At 46.1% G+C, this 16,643-nt stretch overlaps 1 protein-coding gene across 1 annotated transcript in view; it reads right to left on the reverse strand.

The window, feature by feature from the left end:
- The window catches only part of gbf1 (golgi brefeldin A resistant guanine nucleotide exchange factor 1), a 105,568-nt gene that overhangs the window by 25,898 nt on the left and 63,027 nt on the right, over positions 1-16,643 (reverse strand). The window contains exons 9-20 of the mRNA XM_083650564.1: positions 12,736-12,883; positions 11,687-11,907; positions 10,286-10,448; positions 9,533-9,744; positions 8,418-8,516; positions 8,097-8,291; positions 7,087-7,270; positions 5,609-5,749; positions 5,415-5,503; positions 5,103-5,305; positions 4,853-4,976; positions 1,842-1,967 (exon numbers count right to left, since the gene is read on the reverse strand). Coding sequence (XP_083506690.1) covers positions 1,842-1,967; positions 4,853-4,976; positions 5,103-5,305; positions 5,415-5,503; positions 5,609-5,749; positions 7,087-7,270; positions 8,097-8,291; positions 8,418-8,516; positions 9,533-9,744; positions 10,286-10,448; positions 11,687-11,907; positions 12,736-12,883 — 1,905 coding nt within the window. The remainder of the gene's footprint in view (positions 1-1,841; positions 1,968-4,852; positions 4,977-5,102; positions 5,306-5,414; positions 5,504-5,608; positions 5,750-7,086; positions 7,271-8,096; positions 8,292-8,417; positions 8,517-9,532; positions 9,745-10,285; positions 10,449-11,686; positions 11,908-12,735; positions 12,884-16,643) is intronic.

The raw sequence follows: 16,643 nt of genomic DNA on the forward strand, positions 1-16,643 counted from the left end.
GGCATGCTACAGAGGCTAGGCATGCTACAGAGGCTAGGCATAGTATTCCCAACTCAAAAAACGCTCCTCGCGCTGCCTGCCAACACATGCTGCGGCGAATGCTACACATTGCAAGCCGCTAAGTCGGTAAAGTGCATGGCGCCGCAGTTATTGGGCCACTCAGAAATGTGTGGCGGTGGGTCGCGGCCTCTGTTGTCGACTGAGCTTGGAATCCAATGAGCCCACTTGACCACATCGCTACTGACCTTTGGGGAATGTCTGGGAGCCACTTCAAACAAAACAAACCAGCAACTGCACGACGTGCGGCGCGCGGGGGGGGAAGGGGTTCGACTGCACGACGTGCGGCGCGCGGGGGGGGGAAGGGGTTCGACCGATATGGGGCTTTTGAAGGCCGACGCCGGTGCACTTTAATCCAGCTTTGTATTCTGGTCAGGGTGGGAACGCCTGTGAGACACAGCAGCATGGGGGGGCAACAACTACAACTCTCCACTGAAACCCAGGAGGACCACATGGATGTCTTTTTTGTTGTTGTTCATCTAGTCCACAAATGTCACGTTACAATCGGTTCAGGTTAAGGGTTTCCCACAACAGACACCCAATGCAGTATTCACTACTGTAAGTGTATACCGTGTATACCGTGTGTATGTGTGTGTGTGCGCGCACATCCATGAGAGAGAGAGAGAGAGAGTGCTTGCTTGTGTGTGTCAGTGAGAGTGGCCCACCCGCGATCTGCTCACGAGCGGCCCTGGAGACGCGTGTTTAGTCTCCAGCCGCTGTCAGTCAAACGCAGGACAGAAGAAATAGATGGAGATGGGCAGATGAAGAGAGCGACAGAGAGAGAGAGAGAGAGAGAGACAGAGAGAGAGAGAGAGAGAGACAGAGAGAGAGAGAGAGAGAGACAGAGAGAGCGACAGAGAGCGACAGAGAGAGAGAGAGACAGAGACAGAGAGAGAGAGACAGAGAGAGAGACAGAGAGAGAGACTTCCCCTCCCCCTCTCGCCCCTGCCGCCTGTTGGCGATGAGTTCATCATGTGAGACGGACCACCACTGGCTACAGCTGTTGGCCCGGGGCTCTTCGGAGCCGCCCCGACGAGCACCGGCACAAATGCTGGCACTGGCAAAGGAATGTCGCCCGGGGCCGGACGCGGGACCACGCCGAGGGAAAACAACACGTTTCGTTTTTGTGTCGGATTCACAATGTCTTCTGCAAAATCTCGATGACTGATACAAGGCGGATTTCAGGTGTCGTGATGTCACAAAGATGTCACAAAGAGTGATCGTTTTGACGCGGCTTCCAAGAACACAGGCCGCACTGTACAGCACCAAACTACGTCTGGTCAATAGTCGTGGCAGGTGCCATTATTGCCAGCACCGGGTGATCTGAAGGCAGGTATTGCCTATTCAGACATCTCAAATGAAAGTGTTCATCATTTATTGATATTAAAATGCTACATGTAAACACCTTTAAGTTCAACTCAACCATAGCACAAAGAGTGTATGTTAACACACAACCGCACAAGTTGTTTTAGTACACTACAGCACACAGAAGAATGCATGGTTTACTTTTTATTTGCCTTATAAAGGAATGGGAATATTAAAATATTAAAAAACAACTTTTGCCTCAACTTGTCCTCTAATCCAGATCAGCACATTATCATGTACTGCCATCGGAAAAAAAGAGTTTGAATGGGAATTGGATCAGATCAGAAATGCACAACTGTGTAACTGTGTGTGTGTGTGTGTGTGTGTGTGTGTGTGTGTGTGTGTGTGTGTGTGTGTGTGTGTGTGTGTGTGTGTGTGTGTGTGCATGTGTGTGCGTGTGCGTGCGTCTTCACTCATACCTCTACGGTCATAGGGATACTCTGCTTGCGGACGTTGTGGTTGTGCTGGTCGGTGTTCAGCATGATGACTGCGTAGGCCAAGGCGAAGCCCGCATCGTTGGTCATGAAAGGAGAGCCGTTCACTTTCTGCGTACAATGTAAAAAAACACCACATGCATCAACTGAACGTCATCAAGCCGTTTGCTTCTGTAGTTGACTCAGACCAAACAAGTGCACTGTTTTACGTCACGTAAATACTAGACTTGGCCGTGATCTCGCGATACCGCCCACTAAAATATCGCAATCTACAATATTATCAAGGGGGGTTGTGGGCACTGTGGGGTATTCTTTATTGATTTATTGGGGCACAGCACATTTCTAGCCTATAATAATAATTGTTCTTATCAGCCTAGATCAGGGGTGTCAAACTCATTTTAGTTCAGAAAGTTATCAGAAATTATTGGACGACGTGGAGGCGTGAAGGTTGCCTCCGCGAAGTCCAAAAGTTCGACTTTTGTACAAGGACGTCTCTCAGTGTGTTGCTGTTAACTGCCCATTTCGTTGTTTTCTTTTTGTTGATCTCGTCTTTTTCTTCTTCGACTTGATTTGTATCAGTGATAGAGGCAGCGGGCGCTCTTCCCAGAGTGCCTGGCTGCTGGTTGCTGCAAGTTGTAAACAGAGGGTTTGACAGTTGACAGCTGAGAGCCCGGCTTCTGTCAGCTGACCAGAGCGAAAATCAGATTTCTAAATAGCCGTTATTTTAGGGGTAATCTAAATAATTACTTTGTGTGACTCCATTTTTTTCTAAACTTATAAAAGTGCCATATTAAGCGTTAACGGTGGTATAGAGCTCAAACGGCTCTGTCGTGATCCTGGCGCATTGATATGAACGCTGAACAGACCATTTAGCTAGGTGTACATTATCACTGTACATTATCACAAATTAATGGACAGCTTGCAGCCAATCAGAATCGAGTATTCACCCAGACCATGGTATAAAACGGTTTCCAAGTATAATAATATAATAATAATAATACTATAAATCCGACTGGCATTGTATTCTGATAGAGTCAGTTGAAACACTACTGTAAGGCGGGACCTCTAGCAAGAAGATAGACGTGCGGGTGATTTGATTGGATCGTTCTGGAGACTGAAGTCGACATTGGCCAATCCTGGCGCTTGCTGAGAAGCTGAGAGCGTTTTGCAAAGCCCGACACCAGAGCCGTATGCCGACACCAAGTAACGTTACGTCTTATTTAGAAATGCGGGGTTAAGAGTGAGGGCGCGCGAGAGAGGGGTTAAGACATTAGCCCGTGTCTATTCTTGTACAAAACATCATTTTCTGCGAAGTATTAGTAAAGTTATAAGCGAAGATCGATTCACAAGGATCTGACAGCTGTCTCCGCCATTTGTTTTTTTTTAAACCAAAGGCTTTTAGTAAGAGAGTTGCCATGGCAACCAATAACCGAGTCCAATAACCCATGGCCATGGGTTATTGGACTCGGTTATTGGATTTATACAATGGCTGTGAACCAATCAGATTGCTTGATTTGAGAGAGCCGTTTTATAATAAAGTATAAATAACACCTCAAAATGTTCCTGTTTCTTTTACTGTAGGGAATTAGGCCTACAGTTATATTTTAAGAACACGGTTTCACATAGGGTTATCTCAGCTGCCATAGGCCTATCATATCAAATCTACTGTCTGTAACTATGCATTCCAATTAGTGGCAACTCTGCAATTCTTCTCTATATTCAAGGGTAATGAAAATAGTTTACCATTTGGTGATGAATACAGAAAATGCAAATAGGCTGCTGGTAATACGGTAACTTGCTGGAACCTTCACAAGTTTACCTTCACATTTTAGGTGTCAAATCCCGAGCTTGAAAGATTGGATTGAAGGATTTCTCAGTGTAATTTTCATACTTTGCAAAAGTCGTCCTGCGGGCCAGAATTGGACCCTTTGGTGGGCCGGTTCTGGCCCCCGGGCCATATGTTTGACACGCCTGGCCTAGATATTTGATCTTACTCTTCAAGCATTTTGTATAATTTGCTCAATCCTGCTATTTCCAGGAGAGAGAGAGAGAAACATATACACACATATACTGTATATAAATACAAGTATAAAACATCGTGACATTCATGAAATATTGCGATGGAGTATCGGCCCTTTTGCAAGCCTAGTAAATACAACGACCTGTAACCTTGTTGTAACATTGAATGCCACCTGGTGCATCCTGCTGAGATTCCCCTCAGCCCACAGAGTGGAAAACTCATTTACAGAGTCACGGCCTAAATTTACACATGCACTCATTCAAGGCCACTATTTGTGTGAGTGTGCAACGGAGTCGGCCTAAGAAAAGGACATTACTAGGAATAGTTTCCAGGTCACACGCGTCCCTCTTGTTATTTTGAGAAGCCGCCGTGTCCTAAACGTCCCCCCCCTGCTGAGTTTGTCCTACCCTCCACCAGTGTGTGTGTGTGTGTGTGTGTGTGTGTGTGTGTGTGTTAACGGTTATGTCACCCCTGCTGCACCTAATCTCCGGGGGTGAATGATGACAGTCTTTGATTCATAGCCTCGCCACCGTTCCACCGGCTGTAATTATCCGATGAAAGGGACAGTTGGTGGCCAGGTTGGCCTTTGCTGTCCAGTGATGGGAAAGTCATGATTTATTTAGCCATTTATTGATAGATTAATTTTGTATGATCGACTCGTGTATTAATTTGCTAATTTCTTTGTGCATTGATTTATTGATGTATTAATTTATTAAATGTATTTATTTATCAATCAATATGTCAAGATTGGGAATCCATAGTGTATATGCCTGTTTTGTGTGCGCGTGTGCGTGTGTGTGTGTGTGTGTGTGTGTGTGTGTGTGTGTGTGAGAGTGAGTGCGCGCGTGAAAGAAACCTAGCTAATGAAAGAAACGAATAAATAGGCAGAAGAATAAAAACAATTTAACTTAACTTTACTTGAAAGTAATTCAAGAGAGAAGCAGGTCTTTTTGAAGAGTAAACAGAGTTGCCTTACATGCCAGTTGTCGGTGAAGGTTTCCAGGAGCCTCTGGATGACCGGAGCCTCTCCGGGGAGCCTGAAGGCCTCGAGGTAGAGCCGCAGGGCCTCGTCGATACGCAGCCCCTGGAAGGTGAACGTGCTGCACGCGGGGATTCACAGCATCAGCACCATGAGGACTTACACACATTCAATACTTCACATTTCAAACCAATCTTCAAGTACTTTTTAACCACCTACAGTGAAGCCATGGAGAGTTTTGTCTTACTTGACGAAGCTGTCCAGGAGCTCCATGTTCTTGCGGTCGCTGACGAACTCGCCGATCATCTTCTTGTCCAGCCGCGGGTTGTCCCTCAGCCACTGGGCCACCTGGTCGTTGTCCATTGGGTTGGTGAGGAGGCCTTTCTCCTGCAGGAACTGGATTCCCTTCTTGGGCTTCTGGTTGAACTGCTCCGTGCCTGTGATGAGCAGCTGGAGTGACCGCAGAAAAAAACTCTTTGATTGGCATGTTATATTTTCATTGAATTTCATCACTGGTGTATGTCATTTTACAACAGCTCAATCAATCAAGACGGTGCACCTTCTTCTTAGTTTTGATATCCATCAACTCTTGGGAATTCGGCAAATATGAGGAGAATCGTTGAGGCTTTTTCGGTGCTTTCTTCTCAGCTGAATGAAAGAACGATAACTTAGATTCACAGTTTCCAGTTTTCAATCCAGTGCTTGTAAATATGATGGTGTATGGTGTAACTGTGTCAAAACTCAAAGACTGACCAGTGTCGGTCTCTTCCTGATCCTGTCTGCCCAGTCTCATCTTCTCGGCCATCAGGTGCCCACTGGTCGGGGGGCACACTGGCGCGTCCTCGGCTTCTGGAAGATTCTGCCCATTGGTACCATTCCCCAATCTACTAAGATCTGAAGGTAAGGGCAAAACACATCTGTGACTACAAAAGACCAATATTTCATACTTCTGATATTTTAAACATTTCTGATATTTTTAAATTATTACTGTAAATACAGTTCAACCAATGTGGGTTTTTCAAGGCAGACAGATATTTTTGGATGGAAGCTGCTGATAATTTGTGTCAATCTAGTATCTTTCTATATAAATGAGCATTTTCATGTCCCCAAAAATTTGTACTAATAATAATGCAGTACTACTACTATTACTAATGCTACTGTACTACTAATACTGATGGTCGGTTGGAGCGCCTGTTCGGGGGGAAGGGAACTGGGGGGAATAGTGTGATCCTCCCAAGTGCTACGTCCTTCTGGTGAAACTCCTCGCTGTCAGGTGAAAAGAAGCACCTGGTGACGATATATCGGATGAAGCATGTGTTAATCTACAATTCTGCGCAGATCGGCAGAGGAGGTGGAGCAACGGCCGGGACAGCAGAGGGAATTGGTCAAGTGCAATGATTCCCAACCTGTGGGCACCGGCCCTCTGGTGGTCCACGGAGGTATTGCAAGTAGGCAGCCAAATAATTGGGGGGGGGAGGGAACTGCTGCTCGAAACTGTATACTCTATTTAGCTTATTCTTTGCCCATACAAGGACGATTCTGCATGACGTCATTTTGTAATCGTCTTTCTGGTTTTAGACACGGAAGTAGATTATGCCTACCGTAGTCATTTTTAGACTTGCCAAAAGGCTGTTTTCAAGCCAAAAAAAAAAAAGTTTTAATATAGTTTTAATATGTTTCGGGTGAGAACGTAATATATATATAATAACGCCTATTGGAAATATTTAAAGAGCAGCGAGGACTGGGAGCGCTGGCTGTGCTGACACCGGTCGGACTAGCTATCTGTCAAACCCTACTGTAGGCTACTGGCAGTGAGAAAACACTGTCGACGTGCTTTTGTAACTAACGTTAAATGCCGACCGGGTACAGCCATCGGCTCCTCGCAGCAGTAACGCTATGAACATGTAACCGAAGTTGGCCGCAGTGTAGCTTAATTCTGAATGTTGCCAAACTACATTCATTATTATAGTGACGTTTTGTTTTGAAATTGGCCGCCAACTAGCGCCGAACCGGAAGAACAAATACAATTGCGTGTAACGCGGAAGAGAGAAAAAGTGGGGCGTGGTGAATAAGGTGAATATTCACTAGCTGTGCTCAGGGATGAATATGGGATTTTATTAAACGGCCAATTGTAGATATATCTTACATTGATGAAATCCATTTGTTTTATGGTTGAAAGAGTCAAACGTGTAGAAAGTCACAGGTAGGTTGAGTGCAGAGAGTGTGTATACCTGTCGTGGTGTCTGTGCTGTTGTTAGTGGAGCCCTCCCCTTCTGCCAGCGTGGCGTCTGACTGGTCCTGCTGAGTGAGCACTTTGGCCTGGCAGTGGGCCTCGGTGCTGTCGATCACAGTCAGCAGAGCCTCTAGTGAGAGGAGGTGGGTGGTGTAGAGCTGCCCCGACACGGGGAAGGCATTCTGTAGACACATGGGAAAAACATGCTGGTGAGGTCTTGTACAAAATGTGGTAGAATAATTCATCCAAGGACAAGAAGTGAGCCACTAAGCTGCTGAAATTAGGCTTGGGACGATTTTCGGTAATATCGCGATATTTGCAGAATATTGCGATATTTCCATAATACCGCCGTGCCCTTTGGTAAGTTTCAGAAATATTTGGGACAGTTTTGAACAATCTGCCCTGCTACCAACCCTTAGTTCACTGCTTACTGTACATTATTGGTACCAGGGTGGGAATTAGATGGAGGCCATGGCCTCCGGTTGCCCTTCCCTCTGGCCGTGAGGCCCTGAGATCCCTAGTAAGGCCACCTTAGCAGTGCCCTGCTACCAGCCTGCTACTTGCTTGCTTGTGTTGCTTTAAAAGCGCCAGTGGTCTCAGTTTCATGTTGCCGGCCCTATGCAAAGGATGTGTCATTGAATCCTTTTAACACACATTTCAGAAAACTCACCCTTCATGATGTCAATGAATTGCCTTTGTGCCCTGGCATGTGGCCTTGTGCCCTAATAAAAATGTGTGATGCCTAGTGTAATAAAGTAGGCATGGGCAATATAGAAAATTGGGGGGACCTGACCCCAACCGTTAATATCGTATATGGCAATATTTTTGTCGCTCCTCTTTTACAAAAGTGACTGCTAGATCTTATAAATTATCATCACCAACTGACAGTAAAATAGCATCCCATTACACTGATGTAATCTGGAGACTAAACATAAAAAAAACCTCCACCACTTACAATGGTTAAAGTTAGTGGGTAATGATCAAAACAAGGCTATAGTGTCTGGGTACCTTAGACAGCAGCTTGGTGAGGTCCTCAAACAGATTGGAGCAGTAGAAATCACAGTCATAGTTAATGTAGAGCTCAGTGACGAAGCTGGGGATCCTCCACAGCTGCACCAGAGCCTCCAGGGCCATCTCCTTCATCTCGTAGGGCATCTTAATGTTCTCTGACGTGATGATGTCCATCAGCCTCTTCAGGTACATCTGGGGGGTTTGAGGACGACACAGTTTGATGGATATTGAGTCCTCATGCTAATTTTGATTCATTTCATTTGATTAAAGGTAAAACAAGCTATTGGAACAAAGTCTTGACAGGAAACTCATTGTTACCTCCAGCTGAAATTTGAGATGCATTCTCATGCTCTCGAACAGCAGGAAGCATCCTCGTAGTGAAGCAGCATACAGGTTCATACGGTCCACACTCAGCAACTGCAACAGACAGACAGAAGATTCAAATATACATACTACTGCATGCGCTGGGACGCGTCATCAGTGATGTTAACTGGGGTCGTGGGGTGTTTCGGGTCTGTCAACATCATACACCCTCGCCCAGTAGACCCAGTCGAGGCCGATTACGACCCCGACCCGCGTCCCAGAAGCAGCCGCTCACGGATCAGCCTTCCTACTCTGTCTGCAACGTTGCCCGCAGAAGGGTTGATCACGCCCAATCCGCTGCAATAGAGTTTAGTGCTACACCGCAGTATTGAGAGACCTTCGGTGCATGGAGTTCCAAGGCCCTGTGGAGTGATTCCAGGCCGGGCACCTCCTTCGTCTCATCAGAACCTCCCGTGGAAAAAGGCAATCCTACCATGCCGTACCATGGGCAGGGAGGATGCCTCAAGGAGGCCTGTGCGCTGCACGTCATTCGCCTGCGCCGAGCACCTCGCTCTAGCCTGAAGGACCCCAGGCCGCGCCGATGTTTACACAGATTTTCAGAAGACATCTGATAGGAGAGACTCATACACCAAGTCGCCCAAAAACAGCGAATCAAGACATCTATAAATCAACAACAAAAAATAAATACATCTTGCTTAAAACCACGCTACAGTAGGTACATTTGGATGTTGGTGGTCCCAAATGGTAGCGTGCAGCGACTGAATCTTTTAGGACTTCAATAGCCAGAAATCCTGAAACATCACAAACTTAACTATCTTTTCCTTTGGCACGGGTAAAGATGGTGAAGAACTGGGGGGGGAAATAGCGTGATGCTCCCACGCGCTACATCCTGCTGGTGAAACTCCTCGCAGTAAGGGGGAGGAATCAGAGAAAGCATGTGCCAGTCTACAACTCTCCCCCAGATCAGCAGAGGGGGCGTGGAGCGACCACCGAGACAGCAGGGTGAATTTGGCCCAAGTACAATTTGTGAGAAAATGGGAGGAGAATCCGCAGACAAAAACTCGATAAGAAAATGTTTTGGCATTATGCAAATGAGAAGCTTAACTGACCTGGAAGAGATGTCTGCAGAGCTCATCTTTGACGAGCACAAGCAGCGACTGGTAGGGGGCGATGTGTGCCGCCTCCAGTGCCACCGTCAGCAGCTGCAGGCCCATGTGCATCATGGCATCGGTGTTGTGGCGGTCGTGGGGGTTGGTCAGCGAGATGAGGAAGCGGAACAGCTCCCGTAGACACGGCAGGCCGTAGGGGATGAGGGACGCTCCTGCGGGGAAGGGGGGGAGGCGGGGGGGGTGAGGACGGAAATTCGGGAAGAAAAGTTTCGACAATGTCAAAATTCCATAATTTCCCCAGACCTTAATTTGGATGTGAAGATGAGTGGTCGTGCAAAGCCCTCAAAGCAATACTAGAGTAATTAATGTGCAGCTAAATGTGGTACAAGGTTTGGGCCATTCATGAATTGAATTGAGAATGCATGAAATTCCAATTCAATTCCAATTCTGTTTCCTGTAGGTTTTTTTCAAATTCCCATTTCTAAACTGCTCAGTTGAATTCAAATTTGTTGAGTTCATTCATGAATCGACGCCCAAACCTCATGTGAATGTAATAATGTAGTAACATCCACACACTGTGCAAAACAGACTTACAACACTAGTTTGCTCAAACATCTGAAAAGAAAACATCCCGGTGGTGAAGATGACAGAGCATCTCCACAGTAAGTGTAAGTCTGTTACAAAAGCACAGTGTTAATATTGGTACTTAGTTACTACTATTACTGTCACTTTTAAGAGGTTCTGTATTCTTACCGTCTCTCTGTGTGGACTGTGTAAAGCGAACTCCTCGGGGGTTGACGTAGTCCATGTCGTGCACTGAGGCGCTGTCTGACTGCTCAGTGATGGAGTCTCTGTCCTCCAGAACCTCAGGGATGGACTCCACCGACTGAGCCGTTTCAACTGGCCTCCCCTCAGTCTGGATGGGGAAGCAGAGAGAAAACCAAAATCACAGCTCGTTCTGCAAGAAGCCAGTCAGACATTGCAAGTTGGACACTGCCGCTGGTGCACCATTCCCCAACATCTAAAAGTCAATTACGTCAAATTACATCAGTACTATGAGTACCGATTCATGTAAAATAAATCAGTGCCAAATTTCGGTAGTTGAGAATGCATCTGGGTGAGAGAGTAGGGAGAAGGGAGGGAGCTTGTTCAACACAATCAGGGCAATGGCAAGCCGAAAGCGGTCCCAAGTGTGGTGGTTACACTTTTCAAAATTTGACGCAGACAACGCTCGCTACAATATTTGTGATGCGAAATGCAACACGTCTAACCTGAGGAAACACCTGGTCAAACAAAATATTTCTAAAAGCATTTATACTAGCGTTATCATCAGCTCGCGTTGTTTACACTCTTGCTTCCATTGACAGGTCACCCTGTCCGGCTCTCAACCCACCCTCGTGTCACAGTGAGAGCCGCAGAGGTTACACCTTTCACCCTGGCACAGAAGACACGCTATGCCCCTGGTGGCCACAGGCTGTGACAGGTTGGAGGTTGTCTCTTAAAACAGACTGTCTCATCTACATCTGGCGAATGCAGCTATATACAGTCTGTACGTTACACCCCCAGAACATGCACAAGGAAGTTGGGAAAAAAACCTTCAGACAGGAAAGAAGTTTGACGGAATCCGACCAATCACGACACGTGTGTCCACGAAAAATGCGGCATATTGGATTCTGATTGGACTAATGAGCGGAAGACCCGCCTTTCTACTTCCCATTCCGGTTGGTGCATGATTCTCCCCCACGAAGTACAGACGGTATGGCGGAAGCATTTGAAAATTGCGGAAGCCAACTCGTCTGTTCTAAGAGACTAGGTTGGAGGTTGTACGGACGGGTTTTTGGAGGGGAGAGGTAGGTAGGGAGGGAGGGTTTTTTATTTTGTGTGCTGTGTACTGTACAATCTTCTAAATAAATAACAATGTTGACATTGAGAAGTTTGGACTTATGTTTTTACAACTGAAATTAAATTGTAATTCTTACACAGAGACTAAAGCACCAAAAAAAGGCACAGTTGGGTACCGGAACTAAATGGTACCCAACCCTACCATTGGTACCAAGTAGTAGCAGGCCTGCAACACAATGACAAAAGGTCCAGCACTAGTAGTAGGTTTTATGGATTCGCATACTTTTTCTCATCGTCCTCATCAGGCCCTACCTGTGCGTCCAGCCTGCCAGGCTCCGCCCCTGGGGTGGTGGCAGTGGTGCTGGGGGTGGTGGCGGTGGAGCTGCTCTGCTCCAGGTCGGTCAGGTCCTCCCTCGAGGTAGCTGCGTCCAGCCCGCTGTCTGTGGTCGACGGGCTGGAGACGAACGAGCCGGCGCTGTCCGAAGCCGGCAAGCTAGACGTGGAAGAGCCTTGGTCAATGAACGGGACCCCACCTGGAGGGAGAGATTAGAGGTTAGGGTTAGCCTGGAGACCACCTGGAGGGAGAGATTAGAGGTTAGGGTTAGCCTGGAGACCACCTGGAGGGAGAGATTAGAGGTTAGGGTGAGCCTGGAGAAAAATACGGAATCCTTCTACTGTGTTTGGATTTGTGTTTTGTTTTTTTTTGCAACTAGAGGGCACTCGGTTGAGAGCACATCTCCGCCACGGCATGTTACGTTTGGAACTTAGGCACCTTTTTGTGATTGCCACGCCTCCTTTTGGCCAGTGAGCGTGGAAAAGTTAATCAGTTGGTCCTTGCCCCATGACCAGCCCTTCTTTTCTTTTTATTATGTTTATTGACTTTTGCTTTAGTCCTTATGGAGCGCACAAGTACATGTTACAAGAAAAAATGCAGTTGTAGAGATATACCTGTACCAACACAGAACAACAGAACAGAATAAGATTACATAAAAAGGGGGGGGGGGGGGGGGGGCGGAGGACAAAACTAAACAAAAACAAGAAGTAACTCCGTGGTGGAGGTAAATATTGAATGCTGGCACAAAATATCAGCAAATCAGCAGCTTCGATCCCAAAATATTGGTGTCTGTCGGCCTTCCATTCTGCACATGGAATGGACTGAATCCCAGGTAAGCTCTGTGTCCCAAGGTGAATGGACAATTACATCTAAAACAATCTGTGCACCGCAGATGCTATGACGGCGTCACAACGCCATGTATAATCCCCCAACTAACTGATCGTTATGACATCCTGCATTAGCGAGTCTGTCCTTTATATCCGGGGTCTAACTAGGTCTTATCCTTTTAAATGCGTTTGTGTCTTACCAGATAGGTTGTTGTTGCTGAGGGTGGCGGACTGCGCCGGGTCCATGTGACCGGAGGAGCTCCTCACCACGTGGCGAGGCGGACGCGGCGATCGCTTCTGCTTCTTCCATTTGGACGACTCGCTCATGCCGCCGGCGCGCATCTTCAGCTGGAGACAACGGGAACAGAGAGGTCAGGGGTCGCTGAGCCAGGCTGAGCCAGGAGGGGGAACACACAGCCAGGGGGCCTCCCCACATGCTGTGTGACACGGTGGTGACGCTGCTGGTGGCCGTGATCAGAGACAAGGCTTTTTTCCCCTACTGTTATAGCATGAGTAGGGCTGCAACGAACGATGATTTTCTTTATCGATTAATGTGACGATTATTATCTCGACTAATCGATCAGTTGTTGTTTGGTCTATAAAATGTCACAAAATGGTGGGAAAACAATCACTTTTTCCCCAAAGCCCAAGATGACATCATCAAATGTCTTCTTTTGTCCTCCTGACCAACAGTCCACTACGCAAAGATGATCAGCTTACTGTCATAGAAGGCTATATAGAAACCTGAAAATATTCACATCTAAGAAGCTGAAACAAGATCATTTTGGCTTTCTTTCTTCTTAAAAAATTAGTCTCAACGATTAATCGTTTATAAAAAATAGATGGCGAATGATTTTCCGTCGATTGATTAATCGATTAATCAACTAATCATTGCAGCACTGAGAATGATCGCTGGTAATAGACAGAGTCAGAGCGTGGAGGGCGTACAGTAGTCGTCCCTGCAGATGGCAAGTGCACGGGCAAAAAAGCACCCTATCTGATCACGGCTTAACACATAAAACCCCCTCAGTTGTAGATTAGTCAATTGGTAATTTCATACGGCAGTGCAGGGAAAACTAAAAACAGCATATACAGTACATGCACACAAAAACACTAAAATGAGCATTGCCACTGGTTCTGCTCTAACGAGGGGGTGCTGTTATTGTCAAAGTGGTGCTGGACAGGTGAGGTGTGTGTAGCCACACTGGAGTTAGATGGTTTCTTTTGTTGCTCATGTAATCTGTTTGAATGGTTTCATCCCAATCATAAAAAAAAGTTATACGACGACTAACTTTGGTCTAGAATACATAGAAAACACTACAGAGGCATGCTTTAACCTGCAAAAGTTGACACTGTATGTATGTATGGGTGGCCTCTACCCGCATGATATAGGAGAGACAAATGAATGAGGGACAAAACAATAATCATAAACATGTGAGCATTCACAAAAATGGACAATTCTAAAGTATCTTGAAGATGATAATAAAGACCGTCCAGAGCCGTATACAACTTCAGTGCCTTTAATCTTTAATCACGAGACAAACTAATTAGCAGCTTATATGTCAATTCAAAGAGTTAAACAGGTGGGAAGTTAATGGGCTCAGAATCAAAAGGAGAGGGGGGGGGAAGGTTATGACGGTTATGTTCATTCTCCAGCCTAGTCGCTGGAAGCCATCTTCCTTACCTGCACACGCTTGTTTTTCCACAAGATATTGTAAGCCTCAGGAGAGAAGGGGGAGTGGGCGGGGCCCGTTATTAGTGATGAACAACAGGTGAGCAGTGGGACGCACTCAAAACACACACGGACTGACGGACGTGATGGAGACATCCAGACAGGACAACCATGCAACAAGAAAAACGCCGGGAGGTCCTTGTTTAGGACAGGGTTGGTGGAGGTGTGTGTGTGTGTGTGTGTGTGTTGGGGGGGCGGTCCTTGTTTAGGACAGGGTTGGTGGAGGTGTGTGTGTGTGTGTGTGTGTGTGTGTTGGGGGGGCGGTCCTTGTTTAGGACAGGGTTGGTGGAGGTGTGTGTGTGTGTGTGTTGGGGGGGCGGTCCTTGTTTAGGACAGGGTTGGTGGAGGTGTGTGTGTGTGTGTGTGTGTGTGTGTGTGTTGGGGGGGTGGTCCTTGTTTAGGACAGGGTTGGTGGAGGTGTGTGTGTGTGTTGGGGGGGGGGGGGGGGGGGTGGAGACACAGAGACAGGCACTGGCTCTATATTACTGGAGGATGAGCAGGTATACGAGCAGACAGTGTGGGTGGGAGCGGGTAGGCAAGCCAGGCAAAAATGGCAAGCTTCTTGCATTGGAGCAGCTGCTTCAAGCTATCGTGCAAAATCATCAACATTGTAGCAGCAATATGAATAATGTTCATATTGCAATTGCATTATGGCGAGAAATGCCATTTGTAGGAAAGAGGGCAGTTTTGAGTTTGTTTTCTTTGGTCTGAAGCATAGTTGAAAAGTTTTGTTTTTTGTATTCAGATTTTGTATTCATTTACCTTCTCTGGTGTTCATAGCAGTAATAGTAAAAATCCAAATTGGTATATCGTTACAGTGAGACACTGTCGTCTATTTCTTTATCAATTTCTTGATTTCCTAAATTTCATGCAATGGCATCATGTAATTAGCTTGAAAGTGTGATCATTCAGTTGTAGATTATACGTGTCTATGAGCCCAGTCACATGTCTTTGGTTCATTTTATTATCTTAGACTTCCTCAGAATGTGTCTTCATTTGTCCCCTTAAACCCATAAAACTTTGAATTTTGGGGTTGTTCCCTGTAGTTGGTTCGGATTAAATTTCTTCTCTTAACAAACCGCTGCGCAGTTCACTTGTTAGGCCCGGTGGTTGGGGACCACTGTGTTAGACGACTGAGACTAAATGCATGCTGCATTTCCCAGCATGCCGATGCAGTTATTTGGCACCGGCCTGATTCGAACGGCATTGACCAAAACAAGCCAATCTTAAGACGTAAACGCTCCAGAGTTTGAATAAGCTGCTCCCAACATGCATGGTGTCAATGCGTCCTGAGTCCCTCAGTCTACCTGAGGGTAAAACCAGCTAGGGTTTTTTATGTCCAATCCAAGCCATGAGATGCATTTATGGTATTTTATGGTATGGTAAAATGGTATGTATACTTATTTTGAAATACAGCCCTGAAACTACAACCCTAAAATGTGCTAATTTTAATTATGTAGATGAACTACGATGTGTGCATACAGAAGAGAAGGACCATGTGAAAAAGTGGATTTGAGTTCTGAGTTTAAAGTTAGAATTATGGATGTCAACCGTTAAGTGTTTAACTGTTATTAACCGACCATTTAAACATTAACAGATTAATACTATCGGCAAAATGGTGCGGCCCCGTCAATGTACTGGAAACAATGGCATGACAATCTACTGGTTTATTTCAGAATAAATCGCCACATGTGCTCCTCATGTGAAGCAGGCAGACGGACACAGCATAGTGGTCACTCAGTGCGCTGCAGCCTGGTGACAGGCAGGCAATACACACAGGTAAACTTGTAATAGTGCTGCGCCAGGCGGGGGAATGCATTAGGCTAAAAAATAACACATTTTAATCTTGTCGATTAAGGGTTAATGATCGGTTAATGATCGGTTAATGTTGTCGCTCACAGGGAAAAAAGTTATTTTCGCCATCCCTCCTAGTTAGAATTCTGACTTTTAAATTCTGACTTTAATCTGAGAATTCTGATTTTAAACTCAGATCTCAAGTACCGTACATTTTTTTGCCCTAATCCTCTTCCATAGTGTGCATTTGCAGAATAACAGATACGTGTTTTCAGACATTTAGCGATGACATTGATAACAGATATTTGAGAAAAGGATTAGAAAAGGGACTGTAAAGACCCCGAAAACCAAGATTATGAGCTTGGAACAAAATGCTGCCATACTATAGGTTACCAGTAACCCAATGCACCCTCATGCGCTGCCGTCCACCAAAACCATGCTAACCCCCCCGCCTACAGTATGCCGATGCACTAGCCAATCAACAGCTGTGTCCTGAGTTAAGTACCCTCTCTAGGCCATTCTGATTGGTGTTTCTAGGCTGCTCTGCACAAATGAGATCCTGTGTGTCCAGGATACAGGATG

Source organism: Poromitra crassiceps (assembly GCF_964638095.1).
Source record: "Poromitra crassiceps genome assembly, chromosome: 14".
NCBI lineage: Eukaryota > Metazoa > Chordata > Actinopteri > Beryciformes > Melamphaidae > Poromitra > Poromitra crassiceps.